At 47.7% G+C, this 24296-nt stretch overlaps 1 protein-coding gene across 1 annotated transcript; it reads left to right on the top strand.

The window, feature by feature from the left end:
- Positions 1-3818: 3818 nt before the first annotated feature.
- PLAC9 (placenta associated 9) lies at positions 3819-17939 on the top strand. Its single transcript, XM_047826437.1, has 4 exons — positions 3819-3989; positions 15658-15755; positions 17177-17303; positions 17802-17939. Exons 1-4 carry the CDS (start codon positions 3938-3940, stop codon positions 17846-17848), a joined length of 324 nt encoding a protein of 107 aa, XP_047682393.1. The 5' UTR covers positions 3819-3937; the 3' UTR covers positions 17849-17939.
- Positions 17940-24296: the final 6357 nt, after the last annotated feature.

The following is a 24296-nucleotide window of genomic DNA, read 5'->3' as shown; positions in this document are numbered from 1 at the left end:
TGGCCCGGAAGTTTTCCCTTGCGTGTTGTAGCCTGATTTCCGTCGGTATGTGGAAAGAAATTGATTTCCAGACACTTGAGTCAATCCAGCCAGTTCATGGAATCATTTGAGTTGTCCTTCTAAGGATTTTCTAAGAAAGCAATGGACCCTTCTACTGTTAGCAATATTTTGTCCCCTTCACGATGCCTCTTCGTTTGTGTTTCGTTGCATGGATCACACTAAGGATAACTAATAGTGACTCACGTTGCCTCTTTACCTCATTCCTGGCTTAACAACGAATGCCTCTCTCCTCTCTCCTGTACGTACGCGTCAACTATTTGTGTGAGGTAAAAGTAGCTATCTTGTTACGGCAATATCCCTTTATTTTCTTTATTTCTACCTCTTAGAGTTTGTTGTTGTTGTTTAGTCTGGGAAGGCTGTTCGATTTCACCAAATAATAGTTTCAGTGTTCGTTGAAATGATACGGTTATTTGATTTTTGTTTCTTTGACCTAATGACAGACACGATGGCTAGAGATTTTTCTGGAACTCCACTTGGGAATGAATAGCTATTTAATTTTGTGTTCCAATTAGTGGCTAAAGGATGGGGTACACAAGGAGCACTAGGCTGTTTAGATGCCCATTCAGGAAAATATTTAAGTTTGAATCTTTCTTTGCAACCACATTAAAATTCTAGATGGATCAGGGATTATACCTTTAAAAAAGTTTTAGACTAGTTGGCAAAAAAAATATTGGAGAATATTTTTTATAGTCTTGATATGAGGAATCATAAGCAAGTTGTAAAAGCTAGAAGCCATAAAAGAAAATCCTGAGAGATTTGGTCACCTAACTAGCTAAAACTTCTTTATGATGAAAGACACCACAGAGAAAGTTAAAGACTCGGGAGGAATGGAAAGAAACATTGCCAACATACGTAACAGGCATTGGATTAATAATCAGAATATGTCAAAAGAGGAAAATAGAAAAAAGTATTTGACTAGGCAAACAAATACTAAATAGCATGTAAACGAAAATGGTAAGGTAATATTTTTCATCGTCACACTGTCCACGTTTTAAAAGTTGTTTCCAGCGTTGCGAAATGTGCATGGCTAGCTAGATCTAGGACTTCAGTGGTATTTTAGGTCAAGTATTTTATGTAAATGGCGCCCCCTGCAGCCCAACTGCCTTAACTACATGGAACGTTAGTTCCATTAACTACAATGGAATTGGGTGCCCCTTGGAGTCAGGCTCTGAGTGCCTGCCTCCTCCCTCCGGCTGAGTGTCAGTTTTTGCATAACCAGTAAGATGTGACAGGCCCTCTAACTCAATGATTCCTTTTCCAGGAATCTAGCCTTTCAGAAATATATGAGTATGTAACGTGGGCGTAAAGATACACGCAAAAGGATGCTCATTGAAGCTTGCTTTATATTGGGGAAAAACAGGAGAGAAAGTACATGTCCGTCGACAGAGGGCTGTCTGCACAAATAAGGGGGCATCCGTTCGTGACATATTTTGCAACTCTTCAAAGGAATGAAGTGGATTTCTGTGTACTAACAGAATAATCTTCAAGGTTTAATGTTCTGACTGAGGTGAACATGAATGTGAAAGCAAATCCCCCAGATATCTATTATTCATTCCCATGTACGTACGTTTGCGTCTGAAAATGCATAGGCAAGGAGCTGGAAGAGTCCACCAGGCTGACAGAAGTGGACTGGAATGGCTGCGCCAGGGAGGGTGGTGACAGGGAGGACTCTCAGCTTTCACTCTACCTGCTCTATGCGTGACTCTACCACAACCAGAAAGTTTAGTACATGTGCTGTTTTTCTCTGCGACTTCAAAACCTTAAGTACCCCCACTTGGTCCGAGCTTCGAGAATCCCTGTGGGTTAGGCTGTTCTTTGACACCTTCCCACCTGGCTGAACTACTGAGGAATGTCCTACGGAAGCGGGAGACATTGTTGTTGGCATTCTGAAATAGATTTTTCTGAGCCGGCTCATCCGGGCATCCTAATCCCCACGACAGCTTTCTAAAAATTTAGATCCAAGTCTCTGTGCAAGATCTGCGGATTCAGAACAGGAATTTCTGTGCTGTGGCTATTATCTGGAGGAGGAAGTGACGGGTGAGGGTCCCTGGGTAGTGTGGTGGCTGTATGGGACAGCCACAGGTGGGAGGGAGAAGGCAGGGAGGCAGCCTGGATCTGCGAGGGCTCCGATGACCCCCAGTGGAGACACCTGATGGATAAAGGTGTGCTCTTGGGCCAGTGTAGCCAGGCCAGGCCCTCAAAGCTGTGCAGAACAGACGGTAGGACTGCAGCCTTCATTTCTTGTTTTCGCTAAAAGTTAGCTTTTCTTGCACTTTTTGGGTGGGTGCTATTGTGTTCTAAACTGGAGGGAAGGTGGAGAGTTGAAGTTCACCCAAAAACTCACCTGGGTTTGCTTAGATGGAGAAAGAAAACCCGGCTCTTGGGGACGATGTGTAAGTATATCCTTATTTAAGGATAAATAAATAAACTCCGGCCTGCAGAGGCGGTGGAAGTGGATTCAAATCCTGACTCCGCATTTATCAGCCACGTGACTGTCGCAAGGTTCTTAACCTCTCTGAGCCTCAATATCTTGGTCTGCAGAATGGATGTAACGATGTGCTCCTCCTGGAGTTGCAGTGAAGATTGGAGAGGTTGTGCGTGTAGAAGCGAATCAATCAAAGCTGAGCTGCGGCTTATTAATATTACGGCAGTTCCTAGACCATGAACTCCTGGAGGAAGACATACGTGATGCCGAGAATTTTTTCTCTCCTCCCTTCTCCAGAGTTTACCTAACACTAATCTAGTACAGACCTTAAGTATTTGCTGAACACTGATTCTTTTTTTTTTTTTAATTTTTTTTTCAACGTTTATTTATTTTTGGGACAGAGAGAGACAGAGCATGAACGGGGGAGGGGCAGAGAGAGAGGGAGACACAGAATCGGAAACAGGCTCCAGGCTCTGAGCCATCAGCCCAGAGCCCGACGCGGGGCTCGAACTCACGGACCGCGAGATCGTGACCTGGCTGAAGTCGGACGCTTAACCAACTGCGCCACCCAGGCGCCCCTGATTCTGATTTTGATCCTATTAGGGCTTTGGGTCTCTCCTTGCGATGAAGCCATTTCACAAGTCGGTGTGTTACAGAGAGCAGTGCAAAATAATTGTTGCCTACAGACAGGCAAACTATTCCTGTTAGAGGTTCAATTCTCCGTCTCCGTGTGGAAGAAGCCGGTCTCACCTCCACCTGTGCCTTCTTGCCAATATTCCAGACCCATGTCTGTTCTTTGGACTGGGTGTCACCTCTTACTGGTTCCCTCCTTAATCGTGAGTGAAATAAAATCTTCAGCACATGATCACTTTACATCTGTATGAAAGTCACGATTTTACCTTTTCCTGAAAAGTACCTTTTAACACTTGCTATTTACCTGTTAGCAGAACAGGAAGTTTCCATGAAAGGCAGACCCCACCACTGAGACTCTCAGGGTCCCTGTCCCCTTGTAGTTAATTACGAATTAAAATGCGTAGGTGGACGGATGAAAGCCTCCGCACTCGGTGCGTTCGGGGTTCGGGAACCGGGGGTGACACCGGGGAAGCCTCGGTCTGCGGGTCTGAGATGGGCTCCCGCGAATACCCGGGCCGGGGAGCGGTGGCCCCGGGGTGGGGGTGGGGGCAGCCCTCGCCCCTCCCGCCCTCCTGCGCCCGGGCCCCCGGGAGCCGCAGGGAAGGGGGGCGGCGGCCCCCGGCTGGGGAGGCGCCCGGGCTGGCACGCTGACCCCTCCGCCCGCGGGGTCTCTGGAGGGGGCGGGTCGCGCGAGCCGGAGAGCCCGGAGCCGCCCAGGAATCTTGGCTCCGGCTGCGAGCATTTCCTGCGGGCGGGCCGACGCGGGCCCGGGGGCGCGGCGGCGGGCAGACTCCGCGCTGCGCTCGGCCAGCCGGCAGCATGCGGCCCCTGCTCTGCGCGCTGGCCGGGCTCGCCCTGCTCCGCGCCGCCGGTGAGTGGGGTCGGGCCGGGTGGGACCGAGGGGACGGAGAGCGGAGAGATGGAGAAAGGGGGGACCTCCCGGGAAGGGGGGGTGTGTGAAAAGAGACGTGAGAGAGAGCGCCCGAAAGAGGAAGGCTGGAGAGACCCGACGCCCCGCAGGAGAGAGAGGAGACAGGCATCGCAGGGCGGGGAGGTCAAGTCTGCAGGGAGGGCACACATCCCCCCAGCGCCCCCCGCCGCCTTCCGGGCCAGCTGCATCCCGAGGGCCTGTGGAGGCGCCCGGGCTGGGCTTACGGGCAGGGCACTCCCTTGGAAGCTGAGTTCCGGCAGACGACGACCCAGGCTTGGCCCAGCAGAGCCAGCGGGCGGACAGGCGGCCCCAGGAGAAAGGCCACGACTTCACCTGCCATCTGGCCGGCCGAGGGCTCTGCGGCGTGGGAGAGGACAGTGTCTCTGCTTCCAGAGATCTCCCCTGAGGCCCCGAGCTGCCTTGGGTGGGGGTGTTGGGGTGCGGGAGGGAGAGGCCCTCCGGGTGCTCCACAGGCTGGGGGAGCTCCACAGGCTGCTGCTCCCAGCGGGGCAGGTGAGGGGAAGGCTGGCCTCTCACAGCGGTGCCATGGCAGAGGCCTCACCAAGTACCCAGGCCTCCTGCCCCCTCAGGCAGACCCTTGCCCCCACCAGGCGGCTTGCCCGCCAGCCTGGAGCCAGTGCAGGTGAATCACCTAAGTGAAGTCCCCTGAGCTAAGATGGGAGCCTCCCAGGCCAGTGCCTTTCAGGGCACAGCCAGCTGTGGGTGTGAGCACCCAGGGGCAGGGTGGAGGCCTGTGCTGATCCTGGGCAGCAGCCCCCCCCCCCCCCCCGGCCCCCCGGAGTAAGTTGGATCTGCTGCCTTATCTCTGTGAGCCTGTTTCCTCCTCTGTAAGGTGGGGAGAATGACACCCACCCTGCGGAGACTGAATGAAGTCCCCAGCACGGAATTCAACACACACGGGCCCCCTCCCTCATCCCCTCAGCTCCACTGATCTCTCTGAGCCTCAGTTTCCCCACTTATTAATGAAGGAGGACCAACAACTGCCTCCTCAAGGGCTGTATGATGAGTGGCTGGGACTGTGCTCGGCACAGAGCCCATAGAGCCAGGCCTTCTTTCCCCCCTCCTCCCCCGCTGCTCCTGGAGCCCCCCCCTCCCCTCCGGGAGCCGAGGGCACAAAGCCGAGTCTGTGCTCCCCCAGAGGGAGGATCTGGCTGCCGCCCACAACTGGCCGACTTTATTGTGGCCCCTGCAGTCATGACCAGTATATGCGCTTTAATTTAAAACCGTTCTTAAACATTCTTTCTGATTATGCTTGCATATTGCTACGGATGTTTTAAAAAGGGGGGAAGTATAAATGTATGAGTGTAATCTCACACCGCGTTCGCACAGTGTTGTGTATAATCTTTCAGACTTCAGACAATTTACCATTGTGTTTCTTAACGCTTGACTATGAAATATCTTGGATGCAAAGGCAGAGCAGCGCGGCAAACCCCGGTGTTCCTGCCATCCTGCTTCGGCGAGTATTGGCCTGTCTTGTTTCCTCTGTCACCCCACATTCTGTCCCCTCCCTCCAATAATTTTAAAGGAAATTCCAGGCACCATATATTTTCATCCGTAAATATTTCCTTCGGTATCTCTAAAAGATAAGTAATCTTGTTCTTTTTAAGTTTCATTTATTTAAGTAATCTGCATACCCAGTGTGGGGCTTGAACTCATGACTCCAAGATCAAGAGTCATATATGGGGCGCCTGGGTAGCTCAGCAGGTTAAGCGCCTGACTTTGGCTCAGGTCATGATCTCACAGTTTGTGAATTCAAGTCCCGAATCGGGCTCAGAGCGTGGAACCTGCTTCAGATTCTGTGTCTCCCGCTCTCTCTGCCCCTCGCCTGCTCATGCTCTGTCTCTCTCTCCTTCAAAAATAAATAAATACACATTTAAAAAATTGTTTAAATTCATATGCACTCTGAGCTGAGCCAACCAGGCACCCCGAAGATAAGTAATATTTTAATAAACACAACTGCAATACCATTATCACACCCTAAAAAGGGATGAAAATTTCTTAATATCATCAACTGTCCACATCCCCCGTTGTGTCATGTTTACATTTGGTTTTGTTTTGTCCAAATAAAGTACACATGTTGCTTTTGGCGGACATATCAGTTATGTTTCCTTTAACACATGAGGTCTCTTCCCCCCTTTTCCTTAAGATGTATTTGTGGACGCAGCTGGGTTGTTTTGTCCTAAAAAGTTTTTCCACATTTAGATTTTAGCTGATTGCATCTGCTGCGAGTCATTTAAATGTTCTTCTCTCCCCTGTATTGTCTATAAACTGGCAGATCCGGAAACTTTTGCTGTTCTGCAAGAATATGTTAAGATGGTTTGTTGCTTTAATTTGTATTTCTTTGATTACTACTGAGGTTGAACTTTTTCTTTAAGTGCATATTGGTCATTTCTACTAATTCATGCGAATTGTCTCGCGCTTTTCAGTTGCGGTACTGGGATTTTTCATATTGACCTACAAAAGCTCTTTATGTATTGACCGAAGCAAACTGCTTGGAATGCTGATAAGAGCCCTTTTTCAAAATTAAGTTTTCTGTTGAGTTCCTTTCCTGTTTTCCTATCAGAGACATCTAAACTCCTAGAGCCTGGTTCTTTTACCAGTTGTCACCCATGCCTTGGGGCCCTTTGGGCATTCTCTCATTGTCCGCCCCGGCTCCAGATCCCCGTGGACTGGACATCTGTCTTCCACTGGAATTCTGCTTTCTGCTTCAAGTGAAGGAAGAAGATGCTGAAGGGCTGTCGTGAGGGTCACAGCATTTCTTCCTACAAAGATGGGTATCGTGGGAGTGAACCAGTCAAAGACGTTTTGATCCCAAGCACATATTTGGGCTCTTATGGGGCCCCAGACAGCTGTGAGGGTCATGCGAACAGGTCCTCTTTGCCCCATACCTGTCCAAGCCCTCATTTTGTAACTGTGTTCAAGTGTATTTGCTTGCCGAATGATAGGCGCGTTGAGAAGCAAGACGTTGGTGTAGGAAAGCGACTTTATTTGGAAAGCCAGCCAACTGAGGACATGGTGAACTATTGTCCCAAAGAACCATCTCTCAGAGCATGTGAGTCGGGCTTGTTCTATGTTAGAGGGACAGGGAGTCAAAAGATGACTGATATCTGTAGACATTGAAAACAGTCGGGTAACTTCTTTGCCCTTGGTCAGTTGATCTTTGTGTGTAGGAATCTGGTGGTGTCGTTCCTGTAAATCTAAAACATAGCATAGTCATTTCTGTATGTACTTCTGTATCTCCTCCAATGAGGCAGGTTTCAGGTAAGAAGGCGGTTTTTGCAAATCTCAGTTGTAAGCAGAATTCCTTCCGTGATTACCGTGCCTGTGTGGGGGGCTAAGCAACGTTTCTAAGCTACAGGTTACAGTGGCAAGGGAAATAAACGCAACATGGAGTCAGGCATGCTAAGTGTCTCCCTGTTACCTTTTACAGAGGAGGCAGCTGAGGCCCCGAGAGGGGAGGCCCTTAACTTACACAAGGTCACATGACTGCCAGTGCACGGTCTAGACTGTGTCGGGCAGGTAGGATTCAAATCCTCTCCCTACCACCTACTAGCTATGTAATCTTGGTCATGTTACGCAATCTCTTTGCTCTTTAGTTTTCTAATTTGTAAAAACGTGACGTAAGCGTCAAGTGGGATAATGTACGTAAGCGCTCAACAGAGAGCTTGGCGCACAATGAGTGATCGCTAATCGATGGGAGCTTCCCGTGTAGAGTGTGGCTATGCCTATTGAAAAGGCGAAGGACCCAGGAATCCAGTGAGTGGGACTGGCTTGTAAGAGACCCAGAGAGCCGAGTCAGCACCGAGCCCTCTGTGTCCTTGTTGGAGAAGCCCCTCCCCAGCATCCCTTGGACCCCTGCATAGGTTTATCCCTAGAGCAGATGCCTCTCCATCCTGAGAACTGGTCTGTGTGACCCAGCAGAGAGGCAGAGCCCTGGCAGCTTCCTCTGCCTTCTTCCATCTTCAGCTCCCCTGATAGATGCCCTACACGCCACTGGCATAGCACTTGGCAGTTCCAAGGCATCTTCAAGGGCAGGAGTCCCTTTAATCAACACAGCAGTCCTGCCAAGTAGACCTGGCAGGACAGCTCCCTCACCGTCTGAAAGAGAGGCAAAGAGCGTTCTCAGTAAGTCTCGGAGGTGGGGCTGTGTCTCTGACTTCCAGCCATGTGTGCTTTTCACGGTGCACGGAGAGAGGTTTATTCTGGATGGCTTCTTACACCTTCTCCGTCTTGTGGGGCTTTTGGAGTGTTCTAGTACATTATGACCCCGCGGACTAAAAGAGCATGGTATTCCAAGATGGAAGGAATCAGGGTTCCCATATGGCTCGGGGAGCAGAGCTCTCTGCCAGCCCTGACCACCAGCCAATCTACCTCTGAACTCACATATGAGAAAACGAATAAATACATGTGAGCCGAGGGGGGAAGGGGGCTTTTTTATGCCTAGCTTACTTACTGCAACCAGATACTGAATGTACTGGAAACGACATTGAAGTGTTCTCAGAGTGATCAACAAGACTCAGACCCCCATTTGGAAAATGACCAGAGACCAGGGGAGATGGGAGGGCGTGTCTCCCCCAAGAATGTGCCTCAGAATCTGAGCTCTTTCTTGGGGGGCTCAAGAGTCTCTCTCCTGGCTCAGCCAGAGCAGTTCCTCATACTGGAATTCTTCATATACTTGTTTGAAAATAGTATTCTTCTGCTTAAAAAAAATTTTTTTAAACCGCTGGTGGTTTTAAATGAAGCACCAATTTTAATACAATTATTAAATGTGGTAAATTTTATTCTATTATAGTGAGTGCGGTCGAACACAATTAACCCCTAACTGATGGATGTTGCTGGTCAAAGCAGAGTGTGTCTTTGATGATTCAGAAGGCACAGCAATCTTCAGGGTCTCCTCTGGGAAATTATGCGTCATCCCAGAAATCACTGGAGCTGTGCACGCTTTCTTGGTGTTTGAGTCCCAGATACAAGAGGTCCCCTATGCCTGTAAGTAGGGGGGGCCATACTTCCTGCCTCAGAGGATGGGGACGCGGTGGCCATGTCTCTTTAACTGAAGAAGTTAGCCCAGCACCTCCGCTGGGCCTCTGGCCTCCCCGACAGCCTGCTCTCACCAGCCCACTGTGTTCCACCCATGGCCGCCATCCAGGGTGCGCATAGGCCCTGAGTGGGAGCCAGGCCAGGGAAAACAGCCCGGCGTCCAAGAAGGTCCATTTCCCAACTGGCCGGGCAGGGAGGGCGGGAGCAGAGGAAGGAAGGGAACATGGAGACCCACAGCCTTGGCTCCTCCAACATGCTCATGGTAACCCTTTAGCCTTCCCCACTCCTGACTGTCCCAACAACCCCGTGGGGCAGGCATTATCCTGAGCCCCTTTCTACTGACGGGGAAGCTCAAAGACATGGCAGACGCCCAGCTCTTGTCTCGCTGGAGCTTCTGATCCAAGAAGCAACTTGTCCTTGACTCACGCCGGTTTTGTCCTGGTAGCTAATTTTTGAGGCCTCTCAGCAGGCTGTGAGAGACAAAGCGGCATCCACACATGAGCCAGATGGGGGTGGCGGTGCGTCAGGCCTCCCCACCCCGAGTTAGCAAGGAGGCAGCAGAGACTCAGGGAGGAGAGGAAAGCTTCCCACAGGCCCGCACCAACTCGTGGCAGAGGGGGGTGAGAACGGGGCTCTCCGGTGTGTTTGGGGCCCTTGTGCAGTGAGGTCAGTGCCAAGTTAGGGACCCACGTGGGGGAGGGAGCAGCAGCACAGGCCCCGAGGCAGCTTTCTCTCTCAGATGAGCTCGTAGGGAGGCCTGGATGAGCTCACGGACAGTTGTGCAGCGGAGCCCAGGGCACAGCTCTGTCCAGATGTGAGGGATTAGTGCTGTGTGATGTGGAAAGCAACCTCAGCCAATCCTTTCCCCTGGAGGGCTTTTGGAGCCAAATTAGACCTCATTGCAGACTCGTACAAAACAGGATGTTTTAGGCCGGCGGAGGGGAGTAGATTCATGTTGTTCAGGACTTACAGGGCTGGCAGACCCTCACACTTGGCCAGCCGGGTCAGACTGTTTCCTCCTGGCCCAAGCTGGGGCTGGGAGAGGGCAGGCCGGGCTCCGGGGAGAGGCTTGGCCAGAGGCTCATGGGCGGAGCCCACAGTGGCTGTGTGTGGACACAGATCCACACTGGACAGATCCCCTTTTCACGGACAGTCCTCCCTGGGGGTGAAAGCGACTCTTCTTGCCCCCCAGGAAACCCTTCCTCTCTAGACTGGGCTCTGGAGAGCTGAGTTCTTTCCGCTGAGACAGATGAGTCAAACTTTCTAGTCCCTTCACCATGGCCACTTCTAGATCTGCTTCTGCCTATCAAAGGCCCAGAACAGAGCACAACCATCCAGGTGGGGTCCCTCAGACCACCCCCTCCCTCTTCCTGAGCCTTTCCTGTCCGCGCATGCGGCCCGCCACGGCTTCTGCTTTTAGCTAACAACCCTATCAGACAACTGGCCTTTATTATGGAAAATTTCAAACCATATATACAAGAGCAGAGAGGGTAGTGGGAAGAACTCCAATGTCCCCGTCACACAGTTTCAACAATTATCAATTTCGGCCAATCTGGTTTGGCCACCCATGCCCCCGCCCACTCCCAGGCCTGGATTACTTTGAAGTGAATCCAAGATATCATAACATTTCATCTCTAAAGATTTCAGTATGGATCTCTGAAAGACTCCCTTTTAAGAACATAACCAGTCCTCACTTGAGCCGCACATATACTAGAAAAAAATAACCGAAGTACCATTGTAATGTCACCCCCCCTCCCCAAAGTCAACAAGACCATTGTCTTTAAAAAAAATTTTTTTTTAATGTTTATTTATTTTTGAGAGACAGAGAGAGCGCGAGCAGGGGAGGGGAAGAGAGAGACGGAGACACAGATTCTGAAGCAGGCTCCAGACTCTGAGCTGTCAGCACAGAGCCCAACGCGGGGCTCTAACCCACAAAGTACGAGATCATGACCCGAGCCGAAGTCAGACGCTGAACCAGCCGACTCCCCTGGCGCCCCAAGACCGTTGTCTTTTGAAGAGGCTTTTCTAAGTTCAGTGGAGGGAACTAATGGAAAATACAGAAACAAATTGTTCTCCGTGAAAGATGCTCAGGGTGGAAGGGAGTTTTGTCTCTGCTGTTAGTTCTTACCCCTAAGTGGAAGAGCTGGGATCCAGAGAGAGTTGGGACAGGAAAGTCTCAGGACGGGAAGCCTCTGGCAGAGATCCAGAAGGCCAGCTTGCTGCAGTGAGAGATCAGGAGAAGGGTGCTAGGGGTCCAGTCATTTGCTAACCATGTGACCTTGGGCAGGTCACTCAACCTCTCAGAGTTACACATTCATCACCAGCAAAATGGCTCACCATCTCTGTCCTCGCCTCGAGAACTGTCAACCTTCTGGGCGACTCTGTATGTCCCCTTGGGCCATCCAGCCAACACCTGGGTCTTACGGTTACAACAGTTTTGCACCTAGACAGATCAAGTCCAATAACTCTTTGTCCCCACTGTGCCTCAGTTGCCCACGTCTATGGCCGCAACCTTGATATTGCCACTAGGAAGCTGCTTCACCTCTTAGAGCTGAAGCTGCAATATCTTTTGCCACTCATTCCTTCCGTTACTGCCATCACCCTTCAGCCCCTCCGTTTCTCCCAATTTATTGGCCCTCTTCTTGGCCTCTCTCCTTCCTTATTCAAGCTAGACTCCAGAGCTCATCCCCTTAACTGCTTGCTGGTCAAATCCTCAGTCCTTTGCTCGCTTGCTCTCCCCCATACTCTCTCTGCAGACTCCCAGCTTCCGCTCCATCCAGCCACCTGTCCTGGCCACTCCCAGCCTGTCAGGTGGCACACCGTGGGTCTGGGGTTTCCAGAGTTCTTCCCTGAGTCGCGTCCTTCTCCATGGCCCTCCTCATTCTCCTCATCTCCTTTTGAAGTCCTCTGCATATTTGAGCCCCCTCCCCAGTGGTCTGCCGATAAAGTGGCTCGCAAAAACAGACACAAACCGAAACAGGACATTTGCTGGTTTCCATGATGGAAGTGCTCTCACTGCGCCTCCCGTTTTAGTGGCTGTGTTCAACAACCCCCCCTTACAGAATTCCTGAAAACGTCACAACTAGCTTCCTCTTTCACAAGCCAACGCGTATTACCAGCAGATGATTCCCCTCTTGCTTCACAGAGTGAACAGAGGCCAGCAGGTGAGAACTCCCTCAACTTCTTGGCCCTTTGGGTAGAGGTCTACTGTGCCCCTTGTCCTCTGCTCAGTTCTTTTTTTTCTTTTCTTTTTCCTTTTTTTTACTAATTTATTTATTTATTTTTACAATTTACACCCAAGTTAGTTAGCATATAGTGCAACAATGATTTCAGGAGTAGATTCCTTAGTGCCCCTTACCCATTTAGCCCATCCTCCCTCCCACAACCCCTCCAACAGCCCTCAGTTTGTTCTCTGTATTTAAGAGTCTCTTATGTTTTGGCCCCCTCCCTGTTTTTTTTTTTTTTATTCATTTTAATTTTTATTTTTTGAGAGAGAGAGAGAGAGAGAGAGAGAGCACAAATGGGGTAGGAGCAGAAGAGGGGGTGGATACAGAATCCAAAGCAGGCTCCAGGCTCTGAGCTGTCAGCACAGAGCTCAACATGGGGCTCGAACTCATGAACGATGAGATCATGACCTGAGCTGAAGTTGGACACTTAACCGACTGAGCCACCCAGGCACCCCTAAATCTTTTTTTAAATTTAGTGATTTATTTTTGAAAGAGAGAGAGCACACGAGTGACTGTGGGAGGGGCAGAGAGAAAGGGAGAGAGAGAATCCCAAGCAGCTCACAGCCGGGAGACCGAAGAAGGGCTCGAACTCACAAACTGTGAGATCATGACCCGAGGGGAAACACAAACACAAACACAAATATGGAAGCAAATAAGCCCAGAACCGTGAGAGGAACCTTGACTGTGGACCCTTGGGTGGATGATGTTTCTCATTGAAGTTCTGGGCTTGAGAAGCTCTGTGGGACAGCTTCCAAGGGACCTGCACTTCCTGCCGTGCTCCCTCTCAGCCCGGTGTGGTGGGCGAGCACGCCCGGAACTGAGACTGCTATGTCTCCTTTACTTCTGGAAACTAAGTTGACGTGAGAGAATCAATCCCCTCACTTGAATTATTTTAACTTAATATGTTCCTGAGACTTTAACTTTGTCATTTCTGGCTGCTCCCATCATTCAATTTAGATCATTAATATAAATTAGTATATGCCTTTCACCTTTCTGTGAGAATCCCAGATGTGAAAGCCTGAGTGAATCTTTCTTTATTTTGAACCGTGAGTTCCATTTCCAGCCCTTCACAGATGGGCCCCTCCTGTCTCACGATGTTTCTTTCTTTCCGATGACACTTGGGCCCCGGCTTTTCCTCAGGTGCTCATTTTCAGCCTTCCTTGGGTAGCCTAGAAGAGTTTGCTGCAGTCACTCATACATCTTGCCTAGCTTATTTTTGCCAAATCTGATCACTTATGTATTTAAAACTTCTGAATAATATACATATATCACCAATCTGCAATAATCCTGATTCAAAAAAAAAAAGTTCTTCATTCAGTCTAATCTGCACTGAAACCCTTTTTTTAAATTTTATTTTTTTAAATTTACACCCCAATTAGCATATAGTGCAACCATGATTTCAGGAGTAGATTCCTTAGTGCCCCTTACCCATTTAGCCCATCCCCCCTCCCACAACCCCTCCAGCAAGCCTCAGTTTGTTGTCCATATTTCTGAGTCTCTTCTGTTTTGTCCCCCTCCCTGTTTTTATATTATTTTTGTTTCCCTTCCCTTAGGTTCATCTGTTTTGTCTCTTACAGTCCTCGTATGAGTGAAGTCGTATGATTTTTGTCTTTCTCTGGCTGACTAATTTCACTTAGCATAGGACCCTCCAGTTCCATCCACGTAGTTGTAAATGGCAAGATTTCATTCTTGTTGATTGCCGAGTAATACTCCATTGTAGATATATGCCACATCTTCTTTATCCATTCATCCACCGATGGACATTTGGGCTCTTTCCATACTTCGGCTATTGTGGATAATGCTGCTGCTATAAACACGGGGGTGCATGTGTCCCTTTGAAACAGCACACCTATAGCCCGTGGATAAATGCCTAGTAGTGCCATTGCTGGGTCGTAGGGTAGTTCTAGTTTTAGTTTTTTGAGGAACCTCCATACTGTTTTCCAGAGTGGCTGCACCAGCTTGTATTCCCAGTCCTTTGTTAAGTTCTTTCCTTCAGGCTGTAAGTGTGGTTGTTTCTTCGACTTAAAAGAACAGAAATGACAACAAGAAACATTCTGTAGACCATGTGATCTGATCTCCCTTCCTTCACAGCCAAACTTCTTGAAAAATGTTTCCCAGGGTCCAAATTTCCACCTTCCAACCTCTCTTTCCGTTCCCATCCCACAGCATCTCGGCTTGGCTTTGCCTCCACGACTCCTTGAACAGGGTCGGGGTGGAATTTAGCAGGACTTTCCTGTTGCTCTGTCTTTCAATCCTTATCTTGCTAGACTTCCCTGCTGCTTTAGGCCATGCTGACCACTTCATCCTCAGGGAAGCTCCTTGCTTCTTTTCGTTTCTGGGACAGTGGCCTTCTTCCTGAGTATCCGCATTCTCCAAGGATCCAGCCACCTCTGCTGCCTCACAGGTACCTGGGGGTCACTGACACAAAACCTGAGCTCAGAACCTTCTGGTGTGATGGCTGGTGGTGCCAGGAGGAACCAAGGGGGAACCAGCGTTGGGGAGGAAAACGATGAACCAAAATCCGGACGGGTCGGACCTCAGATCTTCCATTTAACTAGCTGCGTGACGTAGGATATAGCATTTCACCCCTCTGCATCAACTGGGGATAATAAACAGGTTATTGTAAGGATTGAATGAGTTCGCACACTTGTTTAGCGGGCCATGTGGTACATAGTAAGTGCTCATCAAATGTCTGATATTAATAACTGGTCATCAATGTCAGTGTGACGACTAAAATATCTTCCCTTCATCCTCTCTATACCTACTGCCTCCCCTCATCACTTCTCACAGGGATTCCTGCAATAACTTCCTGCCTTCAAAGCCAAATCCCTCCGATCCATTCTCTGTATTTAAAAAATTCACATAGGACCGTGTGACTCTTGTGTTGAAATAAACCCCAAGATAAGCACTGCGGTTGGCTTATTAGGGCCTCTGGTTTTGTTTCCATGACCCAGTGTCCTCCCATCCACCCTGTGTTTTCCAGCCACGCCAACTCCCTGAGGGTTTGCACACGGAACCGTGCCGTCGTGTGCCTCTCTCTTTGCACACGCCGTTCTCTCTGTCTGCAACCTTGCCTCCCTTCCTTACCTCACCCAGTTCAGGCAGCAGCTTCTTGAAGAAGCCCACCTGGGTATGGAGGTGACCATGGCCATAGAGACAAGCGAGTGATTGGGCCAGCCCCCTGGCCCCTCACACCCTGACCCACACACTGAGCCTTCCTTTGCTTCTCTGTGACTGTTTTCAGGACCCACCTCACGGAGCCCAGCGCTTTACGGGAGTCTCTAGTGTCACAGGGAATGGTGACAAGGCTTGTTTTTCCACAGCTGCTGAACCCTTCATGCCTTCCCATGGAGACCCAGCTTGGAACACAGGGTGTGACAGACACATGGCTATCCACGGCCGTTTAGACGTCATAGAGGAGGTAATCAGGGTGACTTGGGAGGACGTACAGCTTCAGGACCACCTGGCAGCCTGGCAGCTTTTTTTTTTTTCTTTAATTTTTTTAATGTTTGTCTATTTTTGAGAGGGAGAGAGACAGAGTACAAGCGGGGGAGTGGCAGAGAGAGAGACACACACACAGAATCTGAAGCAGGCTCTGGGCTCTGAGCCGTCAGCACAGAGCCCGACGCAGGGCTCGGACTCACGAACCGTGAGACCACGACCCGAGCCGAAGTTGGATGTTTAACCGACTGAGCCACCCAGGCGTCCCCAGGCTGGTAGATTTATAGGGCTCAGGACAACCTTGCTTTGGAAAATCGGGAAAACCCATGCCAATTCTGCTCCCTGGCCACCATGTGAAACATCTCCCTGCCCTGTCTGGGCTCTTAGGCTGACCAGCCCTCAACAGACCCTGCCCCTGGTGGGGGGTGGGGTGGGGAGAGGGGCTTGCTTAAACCCAGCTAGAGATCGCCACATAATTACACAATGAGATGGTGGAAATTCGGTCACTGTGTTTTGTTACACAGCCACGGTTTGTAACCGGGGGTCTATAAACTTGTGTGGGAAGAAATTACACCTTATTTTCACAAACCTTTAACTGGAATTTAGCATTCCAATTCACTATAAATACAGGCAACACACCATAGTAGTATTAACAGTACTGTGACTTTGTTCTCAATAGAAATCACAGGTAATTTCACTCCATCATAGTTGTTGTGAATATATCGACACATCATTCATCCTTGTCAGCATGACGTAATTACAGTCGTCGTTAGACCTGATGTTAGATCGTGTTATTTCCTAAGTTAATAAATACATACATTTTTACATCAAAGATTTAATTTTTAGCACTTGGACAGTATTTTAATGCAGTGGGAATCCTTGGAAATCCTAATATGCTTTATTTTGTTTTCAATTAAGGTATTTTTCTGAGAAGGGGGTCTGTAGGTTTCACCAGACTGCTTTTCATTCATGAAAAGGCTGGGAACCCTGAATAAAGAACATTTCAAAATCCCCCACCTGTCAGTTGGCAGAATTGCCACCAGGGGGCGGGGCGACAAAAGGAATGTGAGCTCCTAGTGGTGAAGAACGGAAAGGAAAACTGGAAAAAAGGGTGGCTCCTTGTCAAACCTGTTGTGACTGGGTGAAGCGCTTAGGGCCCGAGCCAGCGGCGGCCTTAGAGAACGAAGCCCTAGGATCCTGTCACATCTGGGGGATGGCGAGGCCGAAAGGGGCTGAGCCTGAACAAGAAGGGCCCAAGTCCCCTGGCGCTCAGTTCTCTCGCGCCCCACTGGGCCGCCCCGTGCCCCTTAGGATGTGGCTGATGGACTTGGCTCCACTCTAGTGCCCCACTCCTGCCCCCCTGCCCCCGGCCCCACCCCGCTCCCATCTCTCTCGCTCTAGACGGTGGAGAAGACCGTGGAACACCTGGAGGCAGAAGTGAAAGGCTTGCTGGGTCAGCTGGAGGAGCTGGCCTGGAACCTGCCCCCGGGGTCTTTCAGCCCCACGACCCCCGACCTCCTCGGAGACGGTGAGCGGCTGCCTCGGGCTGGGGTGGGGGGTGGGGGGTGGGGGGAGGGATGGTTGCCCACCGCACGGGTGTGGCCTGGACAGGCAGGGAGAGGCCTCGGGTCAGAGTTGGGAGGGCATCACCCCCTCCCCGGCCCACCCCAATGTTCTTTGCCCTCGCCCCCCTCTGGAGGGCGCTGCAGCCTGGCATCCGGACGGGGCTTCGGGAAGAGCTGGCACAGTTCACCGGGGTCCCACCCAGCGCCGCGGGGGGCACAGCGCTGCTGCCTCCTCCGCTGGCCATCTTCCCGCCTCAAAGCTCCTGGTCTCCTCTCAGGTCCCTTGCAGGGAACCACTCCTGCGCCACCACAGAACCCTCCGAGGGCGCGGTGGAGGGGCTGCCCCCTGCCCCTCCCCGAGCCCCGAGTTCCCTGTCACAGGAGTTGGGGGGGGGGGGCAGGGCCTGGGAGCGGGGCCGCGGGGGGCCTTTAGCGCTCCCGAGCCATCCCTTCTCTTTCAGATGGCTTTGGAGCACCGGAGCCAGAGCTGCCCGGCAACTGGAAATGACACGCCCGTGGTGCAGCTTCTCTGGGCACAGAGTGGCACATGGTGGCCTGCCTTCCTCAGCTGTGTGCACAATAAAAGCTACTCCCTTGGGCCTCTGTGTCTGCTGACCGTGACCCCTATAGCCACAGCCCCTTCTCTGTCCACTCCCACGCCCCGAGGCCCACATCCTCCTGCAGGCTCAGACCTGGGGACTTCCGGCGGGCTGCTTCCGCCCGTCTTCGTTATAGGGGCAGACAGGGCAGGAGCTGGTGCGGAGGTGAGGCACCCGAGGCCCAGACCGGCAAGGGGACACAGCGGAAGGGCCCTTGAGTAGCCTCACTACTCAGAATGTGGCCATAGATGAGCGGCAGTGGGAGCCCGTCACAACCCAGACCTCCTGAATCAGAACCTACATTTCAGTGAGATCCCCAGGGGACAGGTGTGCAAATTTGGGTGCGACTTAAAACCTTTTCTATTGAGGTAAAATTCGCGCAACGTAAGTTTCAGATTTTTAACCTTGTTAAACTGTTCAAATTCAGCCGTTTCACACTGTTGTATAACTCATTGCCGAACATTTTCATCACCCCCAAAAGAAACCCTGTACCTACAAGCAGTCACTTTAAAAAATTTTTTTTTATTATTATTATTTTTGACAGAGAGAGAGAGACAGAGTGCGAGTGGGGGAGGGGCAGAGAGAAAGAGGGAGACACAGACTCTGAAGCGGGATGGAGGCTCCGAGCTGTCAGCACAGAGCCCGATGCGGGGCTGGAACCTCCAGATCGTGACCTGAGCCGCAGTCGGTCGCTTAACCGACTGAGCCACCCAGGCGCTCCCAAGCAGTCACTTTCTATTCCCCTTCCTGCCATCCTTCAGAAACCACTAATATTTCTGTCTCCATGGACATTTTATATAAACGGAATCATACAATATGTGGCCTTTGTGTCAAACCTTTTTACCATTGACCATAATGCTTTCAAGTTTCATCCGTGTTGTAGCATGTATCAGTACTTTATTCTCGTATAGCTGAATGATACTATACCATTTTACATTCTCCCCAACAATGTGTATAGAAGGGTTTCGATTTTTCCACATCTTCACTGTGTATCTTTCTAATTATAGCCATCGTATTAGGTATGAAGTGGTAACTCATTGTGGTTTTAGGTTGCATTTGCCTAATGGTGATGACCATCTTTTTTGTGTGTGTTTCTTGGCCATTTGTCTTTCTGCGGAAATATCTATTCACGTCCTTTGCTCATTTAAAAATTTTTGTCTTTTTGTTATTGAGTGGTAAGAGTTCTTTATGTATTGTGGATACTAGGCTTTTTCAGATATATGACTTACAAATATTTTCTCCCGTTCTGTGGGTTTTTACCTTCTTGGGTGCCCCTTGAAATACAAAAGTTTTAATTTTGATGAAGTCCAATTTATCTATTTTTTTGTTGTTTTTGCTTTTGGTATCAGCAAGAATCCATTGCCAAATCCAAGGTCATGGATATTTATTCCTGTTTTCTTCTAAGATTTTTATAGTGTTTGCCGTTACATTTAGTTCTTTGATCTGTTTTGAATTACTTTTTGAATATGGTGTGAGGTTGGGATCCGACTTAATTCTTTTGCTTGTGGATATTCAGTTGCCCCTGCATTATTTGTTAAAGAGAATATTCCTTCCCTATCAAATGGTTCTGGCACCCTTGCCAAAAATCAATTAAACGTAGATGTTTAGGTTTCTGAATTCTATCCCATCTATAGGTCTATCTTTATGCTGGTATCTGACTGTTTGAATTACTGTAGTTTTGAAGTAAGTTTTGAAATTAAGAAGTGTGAGATCCCTGACTTTGTTGTTCTTTTCCAAGACTGTTTTGGTTATTTGGGGACTGGTCCTTTGCAATTTCACATACATTTTAGGATCAGCTTGTCCATGTCTGCAAAAAGGCTGCTGGAATTTTTATAGGGATTAGATTGAATCTGTAGATCAGTTTGCAGAGTATTTGCCTTGTCAATACTGAGTCTTCCAATCTGTGAGCACAGGGTGTTTTGTATTTTTGTGTTTTCAGTGTACAAGTCTTACACCAACAAATTTACCCTTATGTATTTTTTGTTATTATTGTAAATGGAATCTTATTTTCAGATGGCTCACTGCTAGTATATAGAAACACAACTGATTTTTGTATTTTGATCATGTATCCTATATCCTGCAGCTTTGCTGAATTCGTTTATTAGCTCTAATAGTTTTTGTGTGGGTAGGATTTATAATTTCCTATATAAGATCATGTCATCTGTGAACAGAAACTTTTACTTCTTACTTCCAATTTGGATGCTTTTTCTTGCCTAATTGCCCCGACTAGAGCTTCCGGTACAATGTGGACTAGTGGTGGCAAGAGCAAACATCTTTGTCTCGTTTCTGATCTTAGGGGAAAGATTTTCTTCTTTCACCATTAAGTATGTCAGCTCTGGGGGCGCCTGGGTGGTGCAGTCGGTTAAGCGTCCGACTTCAGCCAGGTCACGATCTCGCGGTCCGTGAGTTCGAGCCCCGCGTCGGGCTCTGGGCTGACGGCTCAGAGCCTGGAGCCTGTTTCCGATTCTGTGTCTCCCTCTCTCTCTGCCCGTCCCCCGTTCATGCTCTGTCTCTCTCTGTCCCAAAAATAAATAAACGTTGAAAAAAAAAATTAAAAAAAAAAAAGTATGTCAGCTGTGGCTTTTCATAGATACTCTCTATCTCAGGTTGATAAAAACTCCTTTTCTTACAATTTCGTTTTTAACCATCCAAAAGCGTTGGGTTTTTTCAAATGCTTTTTCTGCATCAGTTGGGGTGATCGTGCGGTTTTCATCCCCCTTTATCCTACTAACAATGTGTATTACATGGACTGATTTTTGTATATTGAATGGTTCTTGTATTCCTTTGATAAATCTCACCTGGCCATGGTGGCTAATCCTTTAACTACCCTGCTGGATTCAGCTTGCTGCTATTTCATTGAGGATTTTTGCACTTCCCTTGTGATCTCTTTGTCTGGCTTTGGTATCAGGGTAACATTGGTCTCATATGAGTCAGGAAATGTTCTATGTTTTGAAGAGTTCGAGCAGGATTGGTGTTGCTTCTTTAAATGTTTGCTTGAATTCACCAATAAAGCCTCCTGGTCCTGGCTTTTTCTTTGAGAGGTTTTTATTATCGATTTAATCTCTTCTTATAGGTCTATTCAGATTTTCTATTCTTGAGTCTCATTTGGGAATTTGTATATTTCTAGGAATTATCCCATTTTATGTAGGTTATCTCATATGTTGACCTGAAATTATTAACAGTATTTTTGTATAACTTTATAATCCATTAAAAATAAATAACATTTTATTTCTATAAGTTATCAGTAATGTCCCACTTTCATTTCTGATTTCAGTAACTGAGTCTCCTCTGTCAATCAGTCTAAAAGTTTGTCAATTTTGTTGGTCTTTCCAAAGAATTATTTTTTTTGTTTCATTGATCCTATTGTTTATCTATTCTGTTTATCTGTGTTCTAATCTTTATTTCCTTCCTTCTGGTTGCTTTGCATTTAGCTTGTTCTTCTTTTACTAATTCCTTAAAGTGAAAAGTTATTGACTGGAGATCCCTTTTTTCTTTTTTAACGTAGGCATTTGCGACTATATATTTCCTCTGAGCACTTTTTTTTTTTTTTTAAGGATGTTGTTTAATTTCCACACATTTTGTAAATTTTCCAGATTCCTTCCTGTTATTTATTTCTAATTTCATTCCACTGTGGTCATAGAAGATATTCTGTGTAGTTTCAATCTTTTAAAATTTGTTTAGGGGCACCTGGGGGGCTGTTGGTTGAGCATCTGACTTCGGCTCAGGTCCTGATCTCATGGCTCGTGGGTTCGAGTCCAGTGTCCCACTCTGTACTGACAGCTGAGAGCCTGGAGCCTGCTTTAGATTCTGTGTCTCTCCCTCTTTCTACCCCCTCCCGCTCATGCTCTGTCTCTTGCTCTCTCAAAAATAAACAAAAAAAATTTTTTTAATTTCGTTTAGATTGTTTTGTGGTCTACGTGGAGAGTTTTCCATTTGCACTTAAGAATGTGTATTCTGTTGTTGGGTCTACTGTTCTATATATGTCTGTTATGTCTAGTTGTTCTACAGTGTCATTCAAGTTTTCTGTTTCCTTGCTATCTCTTGTCTATTTGTTCTATCCACGAGGAAAGTGGGGTGTTGAAGTTTCCGACTATTATTAACTATTTCTCCCTTCAATTCTGTCGGGTTTTGTTTCAAATTTCCTGGGACTGTACAGTTAGGTGCATACATGTTTATAATTGTTCTATCTTGATGGATTTAACCCGTTTATCAGGATAAAATGTCCTTTGTCTGCCAATCTGCTTTTTTGAGAGTTTATGCCATTTATATTTAAAGCAATTACTGCTAAGTAAAGGCTTATACCATTTTGCTATTTGTTTCCTATGTTATGTATATTTTGGCTCCTTAATTCCTCGATTATTGCCATATTTTGTCTGAGACAGTTTCAAGTGTACCATTTTGATTCCCTTCTCAGTTCTTTTACTATGTTTTAGTTATTTCCAGGGATTAAGTTAACATCTTAATTTGTAATAACCATTTTGAATTAACACCAAGTTTCAACAGTATATAAAAACTGCTCCTACATAGCTTCACCACCTTCCTTTGTGTTGTTATTGTCACAAATTACATCTTTATGCATTTTGTGCCCATCAACAGAGTTATATTTCTTGATTGGTGTCACTGTCTTTAAATCATGTAGAAAAAAAAAAAGAGCTACAAACCAAAAAACATATTAATAGTAATGTTTATGTTTACCTAAGTAGTCGCCTTTGCCAAGGTCTTTTGTTTCCCTCAAGTGGATTTGGGTTACTGCCTGCTGTCTTTCATCTCAGCTTGAAGGACTTTTAGTGTTTCTTATAGGGCAGGTCTACTAGCAGCAAACCATCTCCGTTTTTCTTTATCCAGGAACGTCTTAACGTCTCCTTCATCTTTAAAGAATATTTTGCCAGATATAGGATTCTGGGTTGACATTATTTTTTCTTTCAGCACACTGAATAGGTCATCCCACAACCTTCTGTCCTGCACAGCTTCTGACAAGAAGTCAGATGTTAATCGTACTGGTGATCTCTTGTATGTGACAAGTTGGGTTCTCTGTTGCTCTCAGGATTCCTTGTCTCTTGTGTCTAGTTACGTGTCTCGATGTGGATCATTTTGTGTATCTTGCTTATAGTACGTCGAGCTTCCGAGATGTGTAGACTAACTTGTTCCATCAAATTTGGTCAGTTTTCAGCCACTGTTTCTGCAGATATTTCTGCTTTCTCTCTCCGCTGACTCCCATTACATGCATGTTGCTACACTTGATGGTGTCTCACAGGTCTCTTAGGTTCTGTTAACTTTTCTTCATTCTCTTTTCATTTTGCTCCTCAGACTGGGAAAGCTCAACTGGCTTATCTTGAAGTTTGTTGATGCTTTCTGCCTTCTCAAATTTCTTCTTAAACCCCTCTAAGTGAGTTTTTCACTTTTACTGTAGTTTTCAACTCTAGACTTTCTACTTGGTTCTTTTTTTGTAGTAACAAATTTTCTCTCTCTTCTATTCTAATATAGATTTTATTTCTATTAGGAAATTACAAAAGGGAGCCAAATAGAAGTTGGCATTTTTAAAGACAGTCGATTTAAAGTCTTTGTTTGGGAAGTCCAATTTCTGGGTTTTCCTCAGTTTCTAGTCACAGATTTTCTGGGTTTCCTGCGTACGGCTCATGCTTTCTTGTTTTCCATGCCTCATAATTTTTGTTGAAAATTAGGCATTTTGAACATTATAATGTAACAACTCTGGAAATCAGAGTCTTCCCCTTCCCCAAGATTTATCATTGCCGCCTGCTGTATTAGTTGTTTAGTGAGTTTTCTGAACTGATTTTTTGACGTTTGTATTCTTTGTTAGGTGTCACTATTGAAGTCTCTGAATTCAGTGAGCTTGGTGGTCACTCGTGATTCGACACATTTCCTTAAACTCCTGGAACCAACTCCCCAACCTCCATCCCCAAATCTCCCAGTCTTTGCAGATGTGTTCTGTGTGTATTGGGGCTTCTGACACTCGGCCAAGTGGTCTAGGACTCGACCTAAGCCTTTATTTCCTGCTTGTGCAGAGACTTAAGATCAGCCAGAGGTGAGCGCTGAGAGCCTTCTCGAGTCTTTCCTAGGCATGCCTTCAGCCCTGGGCATATGCGTGCCCTTCCAGATTGCCAGGGACTCGTGGTGCTCTTGGAAACCGTTATCCCCCAAAGTATTTCATGCCCAGCCTTTCTTCCCCAAACTCTTCAATTTGTCTCCTATTTGCCCCTACTGTTATCCCTTCCTCCAGGCATCAATGGCTAATACATTTGCCTTCAAATGTCCCCCAGAGTTGCCGCCTCCCCCCCTCCCACCCACCTCCACCAAATTAGGTGAAATAAAAGCAAGTCATTTGAGCCGGTTGCTTTC

The sequence above is a fragment of the Prionailurus viverrinus genome, chromosome D2 (assembly GCF_022837055.1).
Source record: "Prionailurus viverrinus isolate Anna chromosome D2, UM_Priviv_1.0, whole genome shotgun sequence".
NCBI classification, from domain to species: domain Eukaryota; kingdom Metazoa; phylum Chordata; class Mammalia; order Carnivora; family Felidae; genus Prionailurus; species Prionailurus viverrinus.
Note: the sequence above shows the minus strand (reverse complement) of the source record. Positions and strands in the feature narration are given on the sequence as shown.

Coding starts and splice junctions, on each gene's coding strand:
- PLAC9 (XM_047826437.1), top strand. CDS start 3,938: ATGCGGCCCCTGCTCTGCGCGCTGGCCGGGCTCGCCCTGCTCCGCGCC. Junction 3,990..15,657: donor CGCCCTGCTCCGCGCCGCCG/GTGAGTGGGGTC, acceptor GTTTTTCCACAG/CTGCTGAACCCTTCATGCCT. Junction 17,304..17,801: donor CCCCGACCTCCTCGGAGACG/GTGAGCGGCTGC, acceptor CTTCTCTTTCAG/ATGGCTTTGGAGCACCGGAG.